We start from the raw sequence: 20877 nt of genomic DNA, 5'->3' as shown, positions 1-20877 counted from the left end.
GTTCATTCTTTGGCAATAAGAAAAGCTTCCATTCAGTCCATCTTAAATGTGGAAAACAGTTTTATGTAGCACTTGTTACTTAACAGTAGTCATGGGACTTAAAGAAAAATGTTGATGCTTAGAGGTGGTAAAGCATAGTGGTTTAGAGAGTAGGTGGTGAAGTTGACCGAAAGTCCTGGCTCTGCCTTGGCAAAGGTAGTTAATGTCTGTGCTTTGTTGTTATTTTTACCTGTAAAATTGAGATAATGATAGCGTGATGCCCTCCTAAGAGGGAAAAGTCAAGATAAGCTGAGTTTGTCCATTCAGAGTGTTTAGAACACTGCTTGATAGTAAGTGCATAAGAAGCGTTGCCAGTATTTTTAAACTTAACGTTGCAGATAATATATGAAATATGCAAATAAGTAAAAATACATACTTGAAAACGTGAAATCTTTAGGATAATTTCCTCTTTTCATTCTCTAATTTATTGTTGATAAATTAGATACAGGTCACAGTCTAGTCATGTGTTTTACAGAAAGCAGTTACAATGTTGTGTTCCTTTTGAAACACTGACTTGTTCTTTGGCATGTCTGAGCGGACATTACATGAAGTCATTGTTGAAAAAGATATGTCCATTAAGAAAGTTGGTGCTCTATTTGTGTAATTGCCTAGAGTAGAGGGATTTGTTTGGTACAGTAGCCTTATTAGCTTTACTGAAACAAACACACAAAAACAGACTGACCCCAGAAGTATTTTTGTCTTGTTCTACCAGGTCTGGTTTATTGAGGTAAAATTCACATAACATAAAAATTCATCATTTTAACTTTTTTTTTTTTTTTTTTTTTTTTGAGACAGAATCTTGCTCTGTTGCCCGGGTTGGAGTGTAGTGGCGCGATCTCAGCTCACTGCAACCTCGTCTCCCGGGTTCAAGTGATTCTCCTGCCTCAGCCTCCGAGTAAAAAAAAAAAAAAAAAAAAAAAAAAAAATTTCTTTTTTTTTTTTTTGGATTTTTAGTAGAGCTGTGGTTTTGCCATGTTGGCCAGGCTGGTCTCGAACTCCTGACCTAAGGTAATCTACCCAGCTCAGTGTCCGTAAGTGCTGGGGTTACAGGCATGAGCCACCACACCCAGCCCATTTTAACCATTTTAAAGTATATAATTCAGTGGCTTTTAGCATAGTTTTAGCATAGTTTTGTAGCCATCTATTTCTCAAGATCTTTTTAATTGAAAAGGATTTATATTTAAAGTTTTATGAATTTTGCTTTGCATTTAAACTATGTCATGCAGCTTTTCTAAAATAAACATAGTTCCATGTTTCTTTCACAAAATTTAAAAAATGTTGGCATTTAATTAATATGAATGGGGCATTGCTTCTCTTTTTTAAAGTGTTTTTTAAAAAGTCTATCTTAGAGAGAAAGAGGTTCTGATTAAGATAGGGCCTATATATTTTTTTTGTATTGGCTTGTATTGTACTTCTGTTGACTAAGCAGGTAGTTGTTAATGTTTTTAAAATTGTGAACTAATTAGAACAATATAAAGAGTATTAAACATCTATCTTGCCAACATCCAGATCAAATAAAATTTAGACTTTTATTATTATTTATCTAGGATGTTATTTAGTATACAAACTCATATAAAGTTTTATTTACTAGAGTTTATGTTCTTTTATATGTTTTTGATTTGAGGAAAGAAAAAAATGGACAATTTATATGAAATTTCTAAGCGTTTTAAGCAGTACTGTGACAGAATGTTGTTTTATAAAATACCTAATTTTCAAGAGAGTATTTGAGAGAGATTTGAAAATATACCTAAACAGAAAAAAAATTAAATAAAAATGTATATTTTTCTAGGCATTAATAAAATCAGCCGAGGCTATGAGCAGAAGTACTAACAGCAGGTTTGAGATGTTGATAGCGAAGCTTACCTAAAAATCTTAAGTTAAAAATCTTGAGTTATTGCCAGATTTCATGGCATTTGCAGCCTCCTTTTTAGTTTTGCCTAAAGTGAAGCATCTTAGACCACAAAGGATTCTCTAATTGTTGAGTCTTTATTACGGCATTTGAGAGCTGCTTATTGCTGATAAGTAATGTTTATGTACATATATGTTTAGCGTCTCGAAATTATTTTCTTCAATGGAGCAATTTTGCACACAGACAAAAAAATTGCGACTTTTGGTGTGTGGTGTTAGGGTGAACCTGATTGTTAAAAGTTTAACAAATATTTGCATTGGTGGCAGTTAATGTGTATTAAATGTTTATTTTAAAAATCATATGTTTTAAATAATATGAAAAATTTAATTTTAACTGGTTACAAGTTTTCTTGTATAACATTAGCATTCTACTTGACGCTGAGTAGAAGTAAATTTTGATTTTAGCTCTGTAACCACATAAATGTAATGCTGGATTAAAGCCTTTGGCCCTGAGTTAGCTACAAGGGTGTGAACATTTCTGTTTGCAGTGCCTGATTTCGTTGCTTCCTGGACCAAGGAGTAGGATTACTTTTGCTTCTTGATAGATTTAACCTAATCTATTACTGGTTTGACAATTGGAGGCATAAAGGGTAACCATCAACTTCTTTTTGAAGCATGGAATGCTACTTGGAGAACAATATTCCAGTAAGGAAATTTGTTGTTTTCAGAAATTCCCAAAGATTCCGTGGATAACTCATAGAATGTTTTTAATATATACAGTAAGATGGCATCTTCTATTTCTAAAGTATTTGTTTTATCATTTTATTAGTCAAAGAATACCATAGAAAAGAGAAGCAAATGAAATGAGGGTTTGGCAGCATCAAATGATAAAAATCCATTTTCCTGGATGCAGTTAAAACAGAAATGTAAAAATGTTCCCATCTGTCTAAGCCATCAGTTTCTGATACAGTCCCTGGAGGAAGTGGCTGAAAAGTCATTTCCACCTAATGGCTGGTTAGGTTGCTTCTGTACAGTAAGTTGGTGGTTGCAGTCCACTTCCTCTAAGACAAAGGTCCATGTCTCTAAAACCCCATCATAACTGACACTAATTGGCATTGCTGTCGGCCCTGGGCTGTGAAAGCAGGCCTGAGTGGGCAGCACTGAGGAGGCATGTGGCACCACTGAAAAGACATTGTAGATTTTCCTAGTAGGTATACCACATTTAGATTTTTCTTTTCTGACCCCTGTTGATGCAGTTTATATCACCTTTACATTGTCATCTGGCTTGGGAAAAATTTGTCCAAAGCCCCATTGGTGAACAACATGTCATTAGAAAGTATTGTCACCTTACCTAATGTTGAGACTTCCAAATACTAAGTTACCTATGAAAATCTCTATGAAGTAATTAAGATGATTAGTAGTAAATACAATAAATAAGTGGACATTTTTACCTCACATTTTTACACATCATAAACTAACATTTTGTTTTCCTTTTTTCTTAAATCAGAAGCCAGAAGAGGGCATATTAGTCTTTCAAAAATCAGTTTGGGAGCCACTTGGCCCAATTCAGTTACAATTGCCATAAATTAGGCAAAGAACCTGCTTTGTATTCATAAGGGTCAGGAGTGAAGGATTTAGTTCCTGCAAGGGGTTTGGAGTGACAAAAAATACAATAGCAGACTGGTATCCTTCCAGACTGGTATCCTTCCGTATCCTTCCCTTAACTACTTTTAACTATGTCAAAGCTCCATTGCTGTTTATGGCTCCATACTTTGACGATTATGTAGAAGGCAGGGAAGAGAAACATTACTGAGCACTTACTATATTGGAGGGGTTGTGCTGGGTACTTTCCAGAATATTATCTTTTAAACTTTAGAGATATTACCAGACTCCTGGTTATAGAAGTGTGACTGTAGTTATCGCCAGTTGTAGGCAATCTCTCTACTTTCCTAAATGCATATTGAAAAATTAGTGAGTGGTGGCAGTGGGGAGGAAGGGAATTACTAAGGGAATTGATTAGTCATATTAATCATTTATATCTTTTCCCTGCATCCATTTAAAATGAAAATGGATAGCCATTTAGGTACCCAGACCCTGCCCTCACTGGCTTTCTCTTCCCCTCTCCATCAGTTTCAGGCTCAGGAGTGTGTAGTAGGATCTTGCTTCAACAGTTGGCTTGGACTCAGCTCCCTCTGAGAAGCTCTGCTTTCAAATCTTGGAAAAGCTCATGAGGCCCTCCTCAGGAAACTGCTTACGTCTCTCGCAGTGTCCCAAGGGATGCGAAACAAGTTTGAGATTTCCCTTTACCCCGAAGTCCTTTAAATAGAGCATCTTCTTGCATTTGTGTCTATTTGTTTAGTTCTCAGCAAAGTTCCCTGCCTCTTACAGTACCACAAGAGTGTTAACAATATAGGGCCAGGAGTAGGGTGAGCCAAATGAGGTGCCCAAGGTACAGAATTTGAGGAGGCACTTCTTCTCGGGTTGTGCGAGTGGACTTGAAGTTGCAATTTGCTGATTCTGGAGTGTGGTCCTGGATATCTGTACTTCTGTAAAGAACTGCAGATGATTCTGACATAGACCTGTTCTTTTTAATATTTAACAGGTAAGGGTTTTCTTTTGCTTTGCTTAAGGAAGAGGAAACATTTGGCTCATAGCTAAAGAAGATGAGATTGTGCTGTGAAACCTTGTTTTCACAGCACGTGATAAATCTCACCTTTCATTTACAGACTCCTCTTGCCCCTTCTAAGATGTTTAAATAATAAAAGATGTTTCATCACCATTTTCTGTGATCCCAAATTAAAGCAAGAGGCACTTTCACATTGAAGTCGTTATTAGCACATATTTTACATTTCTCCTCTTTTTTGTTCATTTTGTTTGTTTCAGATGAAAAGGTAGCATACTTAACAACTGTGTACAGAGATCTTCAGGTTACTATCTCAGGTATAATTCCTTCATACACAAACTAGCTTTATTCATTTGTAACACTACCGCTTTATACTACTTCTAACACCAGAAGATTTCCTCTCCCACATCATTAACTTTTAAAAATTAAACAAGTATGTTGATTTGGGGGCAAGGGAGTTACTATTTTAGCTAAATGAAACACAAAATTGAAATATTAAATATAGGTAAACATTAAAAATGATGTTTTTGAGCTAGAATATGGATAGATAAGGAAGCATGTATACCCTAACTTTAAAATTTGTTATTTTCTGATTAAGGAATAAAATGCTGAATTTGTCAATAGACTGGCAATCTAAAAGAAAATAATACTGTACAAATACACACCCACTTAAAATTCTACTATGTCTGCTTTACTTTTCTCGGCGACATACCATCTGGCAGCTGTGTCTCGGTGTTAAACAACTTGAGCACAGGTAATATATTTTACAATTAAAATAATAGCCTCACATTTACTGGATATGATCGAATATAAAGTATTAAAGCCTGCTTATTGTCAACTCTATGGATATTCAGATAATGTTTCAGTGAAAAATCATATTGAATTGTGCTTTCCTGATCTATTTATGATTCATTCAAGTAGAACACACTAATTGTGCAAATAGGGTAGGAAACAGCCATCTCACAAACTTATGAGGTACTTCACAGAAATCCAACTGATGTTCAGTGTCATCAGTAGCAGTATCTGTGGTCATCAGCGTAGTGCCCCTCTTGGATTATTTAAAGTACATACGGTAGTCTAGATGTAGGTTTCTTATATATCAGGGTTTTAAATGTGAGTGAGTCATAGAGTGAAACTGTTGGTTGCCACTGTTTTCCTTTATCCTTCTTCGTAGACCAGCAGAGCTGGTTTGTGTGTATTTGCTCATCCAATAATATATTGGCTTGTCCTGTGGTACTTGTATTGAAGAAGTGGAAGCACCACAACACATGGGCATGCGCTGTTATCAGTTTATCAATGAAAAATGCAGATGTATGAAAATATTAATCATATCTTAATATATTAGTTTGTTTTGAGATGGAGACTTGCTCTGTCGCCTAGGCTGGAGCACAGTGGAGCTATCTCGGTTCACTGTAACCTCCGCCTCCAGGTTCAAGTGATTCTCCTGCCTCAGCCTCCCGAGTAGCTGGGATTACAGGCACGTGCCACCACGCCTAGCTAATTTTTGTATTTTTAGTAGAGATGGAGTTTCACTATGTTGGCCAAGCTGTTGTTGAACTTCTGACCTCAGATGATCCACCTATGTCAGCCTCCCAAAATGCCGGGATTACAGACGTGAGCCACCGTGCCTGATCTCAAACTACGTTTTACCTTTACTTAAAGTAAAGTTGAGGGAACCATTCATTTGGAGAAGGTGTTAGAAGGGTGTGTGTGTTTTGTTATAACACGTTTTTGTCCCTAGGCTTCCGTTCACAGCATCTCTGCCTTGCAGCAAGAGAGAGTATTGAATTTCTACTTCTTTCCTTTTGATCCTATGAAAGTTGTAAATCTCTGTAGTATGTAAGTTATGACCTAACTCTCCAATTTACTTGAATATGGTTGACATTAAGCTCATATTCCAAATCACTTAGCTTCACAGTTCAGTTATTTGTGGTAAGGAAGCATATTTGTTTATGAGGGAGCAGGAAGTATATTTGTTTATATTTTTATATTTCATAATTTCTAGCATTGTCTTTGGAGTAGTTAAGTCTTAGCGAATGAAGGGATGAATGCTTTGTGATAGGCTACATACATTTTAATGTTTGGTTGTTTTTATATAGGTGAATGGATATTGGAGAGACTAGAGTTTTACATGTCCTTGAGGTGTACTTTTGTTGTTAATTTATTCATATTGAAGGTACAACCCTGTGTAACATTTTGTGCAAAAACCAACTTTAAGGAAATAGAAGTGGAAAATACATATTTCGATGTTTGGCTTTTTAGAAAACACAAAGTATCTCATTTAATTTCCAGGTCGAAGGAATAGGTATTGCCCAAGATATTTACATTGCCTGTGAGCTAAAGCCCGACTCTTAAGCTGTGATGAGCCTGTTTTCCTATTTTGGGTTTCAGGTACAGTATGATAAAAGTAGTCTTTTGTAGTAGAGATGAGAATGGTGGAGGGGAACATATTCTTTACTATAATGACAGGGAGTCCTAAGGTTAGAATGTTACTAGCATTGCCTAGAAGAATAGTAAGGCATGTGGACTTAGAAGAAGGTACTTTATTTCTGGTGTATCTAAAACATCTCTTCCCCATAATGGGAGTTCATTCTGCCACAGCCAAGCCTACCATGAATGATTATCTTTTGTCTCTCTCACGTGAAGTTGGATGGCTAAGGCAATGATTTCTGAACAGCAACTTGCATATTCTGCTAGTAAATACATGCTAGATATTTAATGTGAATTTTACAGTTTCCACTTTTAGAAAGTTGTCCCTGGAATTTGTAGATAATACTCAGTAATAGGCATTTTAGCAACTTCATCACTTTTATTTTTTAATTCACATAATTTTACGAAAGTTAGGTCCACTTAAAAGCTTTATCTGCTTTTATTTTTTCCCCAGTGTGATCATACTTTAAAAACCTGAGGTTAACATAAATTATATATTGATAGCCTCTTAGCAGTCTAGCAGATTTCAATTTCTTAGAAAGTTGTTATGGAACCAAAAATTTGACAGATAAATGTAAAGTGTCTAGCACATGACGTGAATAGTAACAAAGATTGTGTTTCATTTCTATCAATTATCTATGTTACTATTATGAATATTGCAGTATATGGGTCTTACTCTCTTCAGGCATGCACATAGGGTCTCTTTCGTTAAGATGCACGTATACCTGCACTGAGAGACAAATTACTGATTTGCAGTCCTTAATTATTTAATGAGAAGTTTCAGTGAGATCCCAATATATAGATTTAAATCTTCAAAACTGCCCGGAAACCAGGCACAGAATGAAAGAATGTCATCTTTATATGATAACAAATAAATTATATATAAAAATAGATAAATTTATATTTAAGATTGATATATTTAAAATAAAAACTAACTTTGTATAAATAGGAGCAGATTTACTTTGTACACTTAAGATTATGGGGGAAATAACATAAAAGCTCATGCAGGTAAAGCTTATGCCTTCTCATGTGTAAAGCAAGTATCTAAATATATGTCTATTTGTGTCCACATATAGAGTTAAAGGACGCTTTTCCATGAAATAACACATTCCTTTAGAATTGCTGTAGATTTTCATAATTTTTAAAAAAACATTTCTATTGTAACCTACATCAAAAGGGCAGCCAGCGTTTTTTTTTGTCTGACTATACATATGCATTATAAAAAAGTGAGTCTACTGTAATTACCAGTTTGCAGAGCAAATTCCTGCAGGGTTTGTACTCTCCCCATTAGTAAAAGAGATAAGTTGAAATGTATTAAAATTTCACTGTACAACTGGGAGTTTTTGTTCACAGTAAATGTGTTAATGTTTCTTCATTGCTTGACTGTTTGTGTTTAAATTTAGGCAGCGTGCCCAACAGGGACAAAATTATAGGATAAAGCTATGTATAAAAGAAAATCCTTCAGAGAGCACCAATAAGGCTCTTTTTAAAAATAAGCAGTTACATATAATAATACATGGCTGTAGCCACAGAGAAAAGTTTTATCTGTCTAGTTCAGAATTATTGGAATTTTTCTGTCCCTTGTGTAAAAGTTAAGAGGACCGAGCTTATGTCAATAGCTAATATACTTTGATGTAAAAACATCCATTATTTTATTCAGTGTCACTTCTATAAAAAGAAAAAGAAATGATTCCTTTTTGTTGTTCCTATGATGAAGAGAAGCTAATAGCATTTTGAGAGAGAGGTGATAGATCACATTTTCTTCCCGAGTAAAGGAATTCTTTCTTGTTAAGAATTCTAATTACAGCCTGTTATATTTTTGGAGTATTTTTCTCTGCTTTTCTTCGTTGCCATGAACTTAGTAAATACAATTATTCATGTAGATAGGCTTACATTTAACAAAATTAATCTACAACCACTATCACCTAGCGTGAATATGTAATGAAATTCACAAACACAGGATAAAGGCTCCTGTTTCTCTGCAGTCTAGAGAGGGCAGAAGTTGCAGTTATCTGAAAATGCTGGCTGTATAAGCTTTGGCCAGCCAGGGAATCAACTCTCCTCTCTCTTAAATGTTGAAAATATATTGTAGTTTCTACTGTTTACCTTTTGTAGTTTCTTCTGCCTGCTTTTCTGTAAGTGAAAATGAAAGAATTTGCCAGTATCCATATTCTGTCCCAAATGTCTTCATAGATCCACAAACAAATGGTGTAGAGAGGTAAAAATAAAATACAAATTTTCATTTTGCATTGTTGCTATCTAAAAATAGGGTTTTGTAATTTACCTAGTGTGTGTAGATATCTGGAGGGGAGAGAGAGAAAAAAATATGAATATATATGTGTATGTATTTTAGTTGTTTGTATTTGTACATTCACGTACCTATAGGAGAACATAAAAAGCCCCTTGGTTATTTCATACTGTATATTAATTTCCCTTAAGAAAATATATTTTTCTCCTTAAATAGGTTGATCTCCCCTGCCCCAAAACGTTTAATTTTTATTTCTTCCTCTACACTGTTCTTTAAAACATGAATTTTTAGCTGATAGACCTTGAAGTCCTTCAGAGCCATTACTTTCTTTTGGTTAATTTGTAGAAAGGCACCATATGAAAATTGGATTTTTGATCTGATGGAGTGATTCTTGAGTTCTTATGAACCATTTATAGTCTATCAAGTAAATCCTTCTTAGTTCACGGATTATTGACCCAATGGACCATATTAGCTGCTTCGAAGCTGTTATAGCCCATTATGTTGATTCAGCTGACACACATGTGAACCCAGTCCACATGCCCAAGATGGCATTAACATTGTTCTAGAAGACTTTTTTTCCACAAGGCTTTCTATTTATTTCTTAATTTTCAAGAGTTAGCTCAAAGTTCCTGACAACCATTACATAGGTCTCTTGCTTTGCTCAGTGATGTTGAAGCATTTCTTATTAGCTAGTCTGTTTTTTCCTGTCTTTCTCTTTGTGTCTGTTTTTAAAAACCATCTAATCTTTAAAAGAAAAAAGAGAATAATGTTTTTTCAGCATACTAGGGCACATTTTACCTTCAGATTCATACAGATTTCATAGAAATTTGTGGGATTTCTTTGAGCCCACAGAGAAATTAACCCTTTGAATTTGAGAAAACCACCTTTTAGAAGAAATGGTAACATTGTATTTGTGTTTTTAAAAAGTGTATTACCTGAGAGGTTTCACTTGAAAAATTCCAGTGACTCTAGCCACTGGTAAAATCAAGACGTGCCTTCATTGATTTATATGAAGCACTAATGAAGCCAGTCCAGGTCTCAGCACAGACCCCTGGGGAATCCATGACCTAACATAAATAACGTATAAGGGGGCACATAGACTGTTCATCATATCACTATTATTATTTGCAATAGGTGTGATTCCTGTGCTGAAACCTGCTTTTAGGCAGAAACATACTCTTTTATAGTCAGATAATTATGATACACAGTTAGATGTACAATGGAAGATGTTAAAATGTTTGTTGAGATGTGTCGCTGATGAGCAGTCCCAAGACAGGTATAAGTGAAATACTGTAGAATAAACCAAGTGTTCCTGGGAGTATCTTGTCTCACTGTTTTCAGATTTCAACATTTCTTAATATAACCATTTAAAGACTATAAAATACTGTGCTGGGTCACTTTGTTTATTTAAAAGTGTACAACTTTTTGGCAAAAAAAAAAATCCTAATATATATGGTTAACTGCTTACTTAGCAGTTTCTTTCACTTTTCAAGTTGCTTAAACCCTTACCCATCCCTCTCCCTTTTTGTGTAGTTTTGTTCATATCTCCTATTTGGTTATAAGATCCTACTGGAACCGAAAACTTATCTGAGGAAATCTCATTGAGGAGGAGGGGAACAAGGGGGATTATCAGGCTCCTTTCCTCCCATGCCCAGGCTGAGTGGAAAGAGCCCTGGATTAGTAGCTGTGACCATTTAGGGACATCTCAGAGCCTCATTTTCTGCTGTTTGAAAAAATGTCTAATTTTAGGGATTTTGATGATTAAATACAAGAATGTATTTGAAGTATTATGCAAGCTTCATAGCACTGTACAAACATGGGATATTATTAGTCTTACAGTCTGTCTCAAATGGCCTGGGTAATCAATTGTCATCTGAAATGTTAAATTCTAAAATGTAACATCTTTTCTCCTCTGTTACTTTACTGGGGTAAATTTTATCACAAACCCAGAGGAGTAAATTTAGTTAAAAGGTCACCTACCTATGCTCTTGCTTAGTAAATGGATTGATTACAGTGCTTTGGCATTTGAAATAAGGTGGGCAGCTCCTTTTATGAAGAGGATAAAGATTTAGAGGAACTCCTTTCTTTAGGGAACCCTTCACATGCCATCTGGGAAGGGAAAGATACTGACTTAGGACGAGGTCTTACATTGGGCACAACTTAGGACAACTTTTATGTTACTTCTGTACGTGTTTGCTTGGTCACCAAAGTGTGGGATCATACAAATCAATCGTTCTTTCTACGATTGGAGGTGCTTTTGAAACATACCAGAATTTAAGCTTCATCTTGTCTTGCTTCTTGCTTAATGAGGAGTAGTTTCTTTGTAAAGTGCTTAAAGGTTTATAAGTCTTTTTGCATCTCATTATAAATCCCGTCCTTATTAATGTCTTCTCTATCATATTATATTAGTAATTGTTTTCATGAATGCCACAGAGAAATGTAATCACATTACCATCTCTCAAATTGCATTAGTGAAAATGAATAATATATATATCAATGGAATACAAAATTGCTGATTCAACATTAAGATGAAATGAGATTATTATTAGCATCATAAGATATCAGAAGTGCTTTGCCTCCTTATATAAAGTTAGATGTTCTGGTAAATATAGACTGAGTTAAAATGTGTGTTTTTCTTTTTTTAATGGCAAGCTAACCCCTTATTTTCAATTAGGTGATAGGTCTGTTCATGGAAGGACTATTTCCTTTCTATTTATGTTATTACAGCTGCCTAAGTAGCCTGTAAAATTTGTAAGTATACAGGCAATAAATGGAGTATCTTAGTTGTTAAATGTTAGGTAAGAAAATAAAATGTTTTTGCCTAAATTGAAATGCCTTTTCATTTCATGTTTCTTTAATATTACTAATTGCCTAACAAAATTGCATGTATTACCATAGGCCTAATTTAATTGAAACACACACATACACGCACTCCGAAGCTTGCATATGCTTTGATGCCATAGAAGCATGGGTATTTTCCTTATATAATTGGCTATATCCCGCTGTTGATTTTTACTCTGAACTTCTAAATTATGTAAATGGGGTCTTTCTTCTATCAATTGATAGTAGGTTGTGATAGTAGGTAATGACTACAGATGCTCATTGGATCTGTGTCTGGGAAAATTTATATGCCTGTGTGTGTCCCTTTCTCCCTGTTTGTATTTATATATTCACACAGTTGTAGAAACTTTTACACTCGTATATAAACATATGCTCAGAAGTTTATGGTTTTCCCTCTTTGCCCACTCCCCCTAAGCCAAATTTGTTTCTTGACTTTTGCTGAAATAATTTTTTCACCACAGTGAATTGAGGATTTTTTTTTGGTCGTATACATGACAAAATTCACCACTGTCAATTTTTAACAAATTATCTTAGAATTTTTTTAATACTTTGATATTAATACTGCTGAGCATCATAACCGAGAAGTTTTGTTTTTGTTTTTGTTTTTGCCTTTTTGCCCCCCAAATATTTGAAAGATGTATTAGATTTTCCTGATAGAAAAATGGCAGTGGATTTTTAAATGGATATATTAGGTTTTAATATTTTCAAAGTAGAAAGGATTTTCAAATATAAGCAGCAATAAAATTTCTTTGTTAACTGTGCATGTATTAACTCACTTAGCATTTGTGTATTGAAGACCTTCTGGGTGAAAGATATGCTGCATTATGTCTGCTGGGGAATGATATTTTATGGGATTAAAGGGTTTAAACACCACTAAAAGGAAGTAGGTGGGGCAGTGGGATTCCTCCCACCCTTTCCCTGTTGTAAACAGCTTTATTGAGATATGTTTCACTTACTGTACATTCCACCCATTTAAAATATTCACTGTATTTTAGTATATTTATGGTTAGGTTCAGTTACCACTGAACATTTTTATCACCTCAAAAAGAAACTCCATCCCCTTTAGCTGTCACCCTAAGCCTCGTCCCCCTTGAGGCAGCCACTAATCTACTTTTTATCATTACAGATTTCCCTCTTCTAAACATTTCATCTGAATGGAATAATAATATTTGGTCTTTTATGACTGGCTCCTGCAACTTAGCTTAGTGTTTTTCATGTTCATTCATGTTGTAGTATGTATCCGTGGTTCATTCCTTTTTATGGAGAAATAAAATTTCATTATATTGATATACTGAATTTTGTTTATCCATTTGTCAGTTGATGGAGGGATAGGGTTTTATAAAATGAGGTTTTAAATCTCCTGATTTTTAACATCAGTTGATGTTCAAAGGTCAACTTTTCCCAGTGAATCTCTTTCAATTATTTTGGATGTGTTTATTGTAAAGATGATGTATTTCTTTGGTTCATAACATTTTTCTCAAGGTTTTATTTTTGGTGGGGGAGAGGGGTGGTTAACCATCTTTAAATTGCCCAGCTTTTTGTCTTTTAGCATGTTGCCCACAGTTTAAACCAGTGGCACCAGGCCTTTTAGTGAGTCCAACAAACCCATGCTCTTGTGAATCTCTTGTCTCAGTCATAAGATCTAATCTGTTTTTTTTGTTGTTGTTGAAAAGACACCAAGAAATTTCAGAACACATTAAGTACAACAAAATATCATTTTTTACCAGCTTGCTATTTCTTCGTATTACATTAAAAACAATTAGACAAATGTAAGGATCTTTCTTTGAATGGTTAATTTTTAATTTTCTAGTTACCACCAAATAAGAGACATACTTTTAGGTATAATTTTCCATCATATGAATGTTTGAGTAGATTTTTTAAAGGAGACAGAATAACTTCATTGTTTCTCATTTGCTGCTGTTACATTAGGAGTAGTGACATTTGCCCTATAGTTTAACGTGCTTGTGGACCCTTAACATTTATAATCAGCTTTATAATCACTGATAATCATAGCATGTAAATTCTATGTGCATTGTTCATTCAGACTCACATTTATGTATTTGTTTGTATAAATGCAGAAAGCATACCCACCTTAAACTATAGATTTATATTAATAGTCTCATGGTCAGAATTAGATAGACTTTTTAGGTTGTTAATAAAGCTTTTTTCTGGGATGTTTAAAATAATAGATCTTTTGACCCATGTTCTGTGTCTTTCTGATTCACATCTTCTTGTCTCCTTTCAATACTTGGTTGCAAAACTCTTCAGTGCAACAGGTGAATATTCTTTTACATTCATCATAGGTGAGTTTTGTAATCAAGTACAAGTGAAATTCACATGCAGTCATGTAGTTCATGCTGATCTTAAGTAAGCTTAGTAGTTGTCCACCGTGCAAAAAAAAAAAAAAATGCAGAATTTTTTCACTCAAGCTGCATTGTGACTTGGCCAGTTAGGAAGCTGATTTCTTCTACCAAGGCAGTATTATATAAATTCTGAAAATTATACAGGGAGATATTTGCTGACTTAATCACCATTACTATCATGTGAGCTTTTTAGAGTCTTTGTGGCAATGTTTGAAATACTGTCTTAGCATATAATACACAAACTATATAAAAGTGCTTGTTTCATCTTTTTGGTCATGTTTACAAGATCACTCTCTGCCTCCACAGTGCTAGCAAGTCATTAGTTTGTTTATTGCAGTGTATTCTATGGCAATCCTTTAATTAGCTTTCAGATTCATTACAGATAATTTGCTATTCCAGATTTTCCTCCACTAGGATAGAAGTCTTTTGTGTGTGTGTGTGTGTGTGAGATGAAGGTCTCACTTTTTCATTCAGGCTGGGAATGCAGTGGTATGAACACGGCTTACTGCATCCTCGAACTCCAAGGCTCAAGCAGTCCTCCCACCTCAGCCTTCTGCGTACCTAGGATGACAGGTGCATACCACCACGCCCGGATAATTTTTCGTATTTGTATAGAGGTGAGGTTTCACCATGTTGTCCAGGTTGGTTTTGGCTCAAGCTGTCCACTTGCCTCGGCCTCCCAAAATGCTGGGATTACAGGCATGAGCCACTCTTCCCAGCTAGGTTAGGATAACAACTTTATGCTATTTTCTGAGAACTAAGAAGGCTGATGTCTTTGAGGAACAAATTTTCTTTTTTTAAGCCAGGCACAGTGGCTCATGCCTGTAATTCTAGCACTTTGGGAGACCGAGACGGGTGGATCACTAGAGGTCAAGAGTTCGAGACCAGCCTGGCCAACAAGGTGAAACCCCGTCTCTACTAAAAATACCAAAATTAGTTGGCCATGATGTTGGGCACCTGAAATCCCAGCTACTTGGGAGGCTGAGGCAGGAGAATCTCTTGAACCTGGGAGGCGGAGATTGCAGTGAGCCAAGTTTGTGCCATTGCACTGTAGCCTGGGCAGCAAGAGCAAAACTCTGTCTCAAAAAGAAAAATAAAAGAAATTTCTTTTTTTCCACATTAGAGCCTTTTATTAATTATTGTGTGATGCATTTTCTTTTACCACTGTACGTACTGCCTAATTTTTGTACTTTTTGTAGAGATCGGGTTTTGCCATGTTGCCCATGCTGGTCTCGAACTCTTGGGCTCAACCCATCCTCCTGCCTCAGCCTCCCAAAGTGCTGGGATTACCGGCTTAAGCCACCACACCTGAGTGGATGCTTATATTAATGATTAGGTTTTTCTATAATTTACTATTAATGTAGGTCATGTACTTAACTATTAAGCAATTTAAAATATTTTAAAATTTCATAATTCATATTGTAAATCTTGCTATACTCTCCAGAAATTAACAAGGGGAAAGAAGAGTTAAAAAGGTTTTTAGGACCAGGCACTGTGGTTCATGCCTGTAATTCCAACACTTTGAGAGGTTGAGGCCGGTGGATCATGAAGTCAGGAGTTTGAGACCAGCCTGACCAACATGATGAAACCCCATCTCTACTAAAAATATAAAAAATTAGCTGGGCGTGGTGGTGCATGCCTGTAATCTCAGATACTCAGGAGGCTGAAGTGGGAGAATCACTTAAATCCGGGAGGACAGAGGTTGCACTGAGCTGAGATCACACCACTGTACTCCAGCCTGGTCAACAGAGTGACATTCCGTCTCAAAAAAAAAAAAAAGGTTTTTAGGCCAGACGCAATGACTCACACGTGTAATCCCAGCACTTTGGGAGGCTGAGGTGGGCAAATCACTTGAGCTTAGGAGTTTGAGACCAGTCTGGGCAACATGGTGAAACCCCGTCTCTACTAAAAATACAAAAATTAGCCGGATGTGGTGGCGTGCACCTGTAGTCCCGGCTACATGGGAGGCTGAGGTGGGAGGATCATTTGAGCCTAAGAGGCGGAGGTTGCAGTGAGCCAAGATTATGCCACTGCACTCCAGCCTGGGCGACAGAGCAAGATCCTGTCTCAGAAAAAAACAAGAAAATTTTTTTTTTTGTTATCTGTGGGAGATTGGGGAAGGTTAATGAACCCATGAAAGGAGCTCCTTGTGAATAGTTGTTTTTGGTTTTGTGTGTGTGTGGAACACCAAAACCCAGAACTGAAATCAGTTTTTTCCCCTCTCATTTTGATTGGTCCTTCAGAATATGTGTTTTATGCTTCTGTTTGTCCAAAGGCCATATTTTGCCATTTTAAATTTGTGTCAGATAACTAGGGTTAAGTGTTCCCAAACAAAAAAACCTCTAATAAGAGTTTTATTAATTAGCCTTGTATATAGTTCTTTTGTGAAGTACCCTATATATTCACTGAAACAACAATTTGTGCTTTCCTGAGAAATATGATAGGGTGAGAAGATTGGTGTTCAATTCACATAAACTTGGAGAATTGGAACAATCTATAAGTACTGTACAGCTAGAGACCTGAGCTTTAGTGATAACAGAACCTATCCTCTCTATTAGAGCTTTGGAATTCATCCAAAATACTTTCAAATGTACTTTTATTTAATATTCAGATATAAAAGTGTTACTGACCAAATGTTGATTAATTTTTTACTAAATTATTTTGCTTTGTATATTTTAGATGTACTTTTGAATATGAATATTTATAATTTACTTATTTTTATTGTAAGTTTTCTTTAGTTTTCTATAGGTAATGGAAATAAACTGAGTCATAATTGGGAGATTTGTCGTCTTCTCCACTAGATCATTTAAGAGCCATGTAAAACACATAAATGTTTCTGAACCAGAATAGTAAAACAGAAATAATAATCTGTGTGCCTACCTTAGAGGATTATAGTATGAATAATATGGTATTATGTATGTCAAAGTGTTCATTTATTTATTAAGACTAAATATGTGTTAGGCAATTTGCAAGGTGTTGGAGTAAAACAATACATTGGGAAGAATCATAAGAGAGAAAACAATCATTTAAATATAATATGTGGAAAGTTTCTTGTGGCCATAAATGGTTGTCATTTATTGAGCTTTTCCTGTTGCCAGACAGGTTAACACTTACTTTATGTTCATTATTTCATTTGAGTGTTTTGCCACTGTTGCTATGTCATTGTTACTATCACTTTACAGATGAGGAAAGTGGTTCAGAGAATCATGTATTTTTAAAGTCCCTTTTGAGCACCTATTATTTGCCACTATACATTGAAAGCCCAACAGACATGTCTGTCCTGCCCTCACGGAACTTAAGTTCTAGAGGGGAAAACAGACCCATATCGGATAATCACACAAATAAATGTAATATTCACAATCTACATACTAAGCACTCTGACAGACTGATTATGATACAGGAGTCTAGTGGGGAACTTGTCTTGAATGGGAGACAGGGCCACTGCCCTGGGGAATGAGTGGTACTTGAAATCCAAAGAATGAGTAGGAGTTAACAACTTAAGCAGGACTTGGAAGGAGGGAAGCTAGAGAGCATGGTGTTAGAGAAGTAGGGATTGAGAATTTGGATAACAGAGGAGTCAGCTGTCGAGTCAGCTGTCTAACCAAGGAGGACGGACAGTCACTGTTTTTACTCGAGTAGGCAGAATCTGACAGGAGGGTGAAAATAACCTCAGTCAAGCAAATAACGATCAACTGTGTGGATCTCTTAAGAAGAGAGAATATTCATGGAGATGGGGAGAGAAGAGAAATGTGTAGGTTAATTAGGAGATAGTTTGGATAGTCTAGAAAAAAAGACTGGAATTGTGGTAGTAGCAGTGAGAGTAGAAGACAGGAAAGGAAGGGATACATAATCTTTGGAGGAAGGCAGAATATCAGTGAAAACTCTGCCCCATAACTTGCTGTGAATGGAATCGTAACTCAGGATTCTTAGCTCAGTGTAATGGTGCACGCCTGTGGTCCTAGCTACTCGGGAGGCTGAGGTGGGAGGATTGCTTGAACCTGAAGGTCAAGGCTGCAGTGAGCCATGATCTCACCACTGTACTTCAGCCCGGATGACAGAGCTAGACTGTGTCTCTTTGAAAAAAAAGAAAAAAATAAAGATTCCTTATCAGTGGAATGGAGAGCTGGTTCCGATTTCTAGATCTGTGACTTTAGGTAACATAGTAAGTTATCTCTACCTTAGTTTCTCCTCTGTGAAATAAAAGTAATAGTAGTAACAACTTTATGCTATTTTCTGAGAACTAAGAAGGCTGATGTTTATAAACTCTGGCACAATGTCTGGAAAATGGCAGATATTCAATCCATCTAGCTATTATTATAACAGGTAATAATTTACTATTGTAAATAAATAAATTAAAATCCTGAGGTTTGGTAGAGGAGGAGTAATGAGGAGGAGATAGTCCTTCTCCCATCTGTGTGAGGGTTTCTTTTATGTTCTTAGTTGGGGTCTCTCCTCTAAATCCACTGCACCCAAACCCCAAATTATCAAGTCCTTGAGCACAGGGACGCTGCCAGCCACTTCCCACCACTTAAGAGGCAGTGCCTGGCTCCAAAGTGATGGTTTTTGCTTAGTGATGATATTTGAAGCTGTAGGAGGGCATGAAATTGCCAAATTAAAGAATGAAGAGCTTGGCCATGGGAAACACCTGTATTTATTTACAGTGGAGAGAGAGAGGAGAGAGCAGTTGCTGCCAGAAAAACTAGGATAGTCAGTCTCTACAGCCCAGGAATGAAGGAGAGTTAGTGCTGCAAGCTGCATCAGAGTCTGGGAGGACAAGAAGACCAGAGAAAAGGACCAGATAGGATGAGAACATTTCCTCGCAGAGAGACAGTTTCAGGCACGTGTGAGGCAGAATCCGGATTGTAGAGTTAAAATGTAGGTGGTGGCGAGGAAGTGGAAGCACTGGTTGCTGGGTGCATGGATTTCTCTTTCAAGAAGTCAGTGGTAAAGGTAAGCAGAAGGAATAATTGCTTTCAATAAGTTGCAGACTTAAGAAAATTTATGGCTGTTGTTATGTTTGTTCTTGGGGAATTGGGGCATGCTGATCATGTTCACGGCTGCCTCCATTCACCTCAGGTCTGAGTGCCTTCAACCCCCTTCTGGGCACTCGGAACAAGACTAAGCTGTATGTGGTACATTCTGTGAATGACAAACTTTGAAAATGCAGGTATGAAGAAAAGAGTAGACAGTTTCCAATAATGGAAATTGAGAAAGGAGTTACAAGGCACCCTGGCACCCTTGTTAGGCTGGGTCCTGGAGGTCTGCTTTACCCAGACCTGAATACTAATCTCTGCATAGATAGGTGGGAACAGTCTGACTGAACTGTCTGTTCCTTTCTGCATACCTGCATTTTCAAAGTGTGTAGTTCACGGAATGTAACAGCTTGGTCTTGTTCCGAGTGCCCAGAAGAGGGTTGGAGGCACTCAGACATGAGCTGAATGGAGGCAGCCGTGAACATATTCACAAGAATGAAAGTATATTCATTTTAACTCTTCCCAACTGTCTCCTGGTAATGCATGTACGTTTTTGAGGCTTAACTGACTTTGATAGTTTTATGATAATTTATGTTTTTGCATGTGGGTGAGTTGGCCAGTGATCACATTGGTTCTATTTTGTTGTGAATAAATAGTATGTCAAAGTTTTATGCTGTTTCAAAAATGTTATTTAGAATAAAACTTCCTTTGAAGCCGCAGTAGTCTTACTCAAAATATTTATTTAGGCCATATTGTTTAAATATATATAATTCCCTTAAGGGACAATTGTAGTCTATATAAATCTGAATTTAAAACAAATAGACCTTCTGGAATTCATAGAAATACAAAATGGATATTCTAGTGCTTAAGTGTTTATATACAAAAGGAGTTGAGGTGTTCCAGTGTTTGTATGTTTAGATACAAAAAGAATAGAATTCACAAAAAGGAATGATGATCTAAAAAGTTGAATTCCCAAATGTACCAGATGTATAAAGTTATTTAGGAAGACAAAATATTTGAATCATAAACTAATTCAGAGTAAGTGAATGAATGATTCAACCAGTAAAAAAAAAAATACACATAAAAATAAAGCAAATCCACAGTCTCTTAATTTGTTCTGATCTTAAATTTGTTCTGGGTATAATTAAAGTTGATGAAAGTGTGCTTTAAACAATACAAAGTTAGGATTTTTTATAAAATAATTAAATATTATCAAATTAATGATTGAAATATTTGTGTCTTTTATGCTAGAGTTTATATTAACTGTCCTTGAAATACCGTCTCACTTTATTGGCCCTCCCTTGATTTTGGTAAAGCAGAGGTATTTTTTTTTTAAAGCATTTATGAAAGATTTTATTATTGCACTTCGAATTATATAAATGTTTTAATGTCAACATAGTTCCCATATCTAAATTTATAATTAGATAATTTGTAAAGTTCCTTGTTTTTAGTGGAAACGCTGTCCTCTAAGCTCTTTTTATTTTGGTCACCGTACAATCAAGTTGTGAGTTC

General features: G+C 35.9%; 1 protein-coding gene across 13 annotated transcripts in view; it reads left to right on the top strand.

Annotated features, from left to right (window-relative positions):
* The window catches only part of LOC105489077 (basonuclin zinc finger protein 2), a 448875-nt gene that overhangs the window by 264573 nt on the left and 163425 nt on the right, over positions 1 to 20877 (top strand). The window contains exon 1 of one of the 13 annotated variants that reach the window (XM_011753719.2): positions 17433 to 19342. The exons of the other annotated variants lie outside the window; for them this stretch is intronic. Within the exon in view, the coding sequence (XP_011752021.1) occupies positions 19310 to 19342 (33 nt within the window). The 5' untranslated portion in view covers positions 17433 to 19309. Of the gene's footprint in view, positions 1 to 17432; positions 19343 to 20877 lie in introns of those variants that run through there. 13 annotated transcript variants of the gene reach the window in all.

The sequence above is a fragment of the Macaca nemestrina genome, chromosome 14 (assembly GCF_043159975.1).
Source record: "Macaca nemestrina isolate mMacNem1 chromosome 14, mMacNem.hap1, whole genome shotgun sequence".
Classification (NCBI taxonomy): Eukaryota; Metazoa; Chordata; class Mammalia; order Primates; family Cercopithecidae; genus Macaca; species Macaca nemestrina.
The sequence above is the reverse complement of the archived record's forward strand: the minus strand, read 5'-3'. Positions and strand labels throughout refer to the sequence as shown.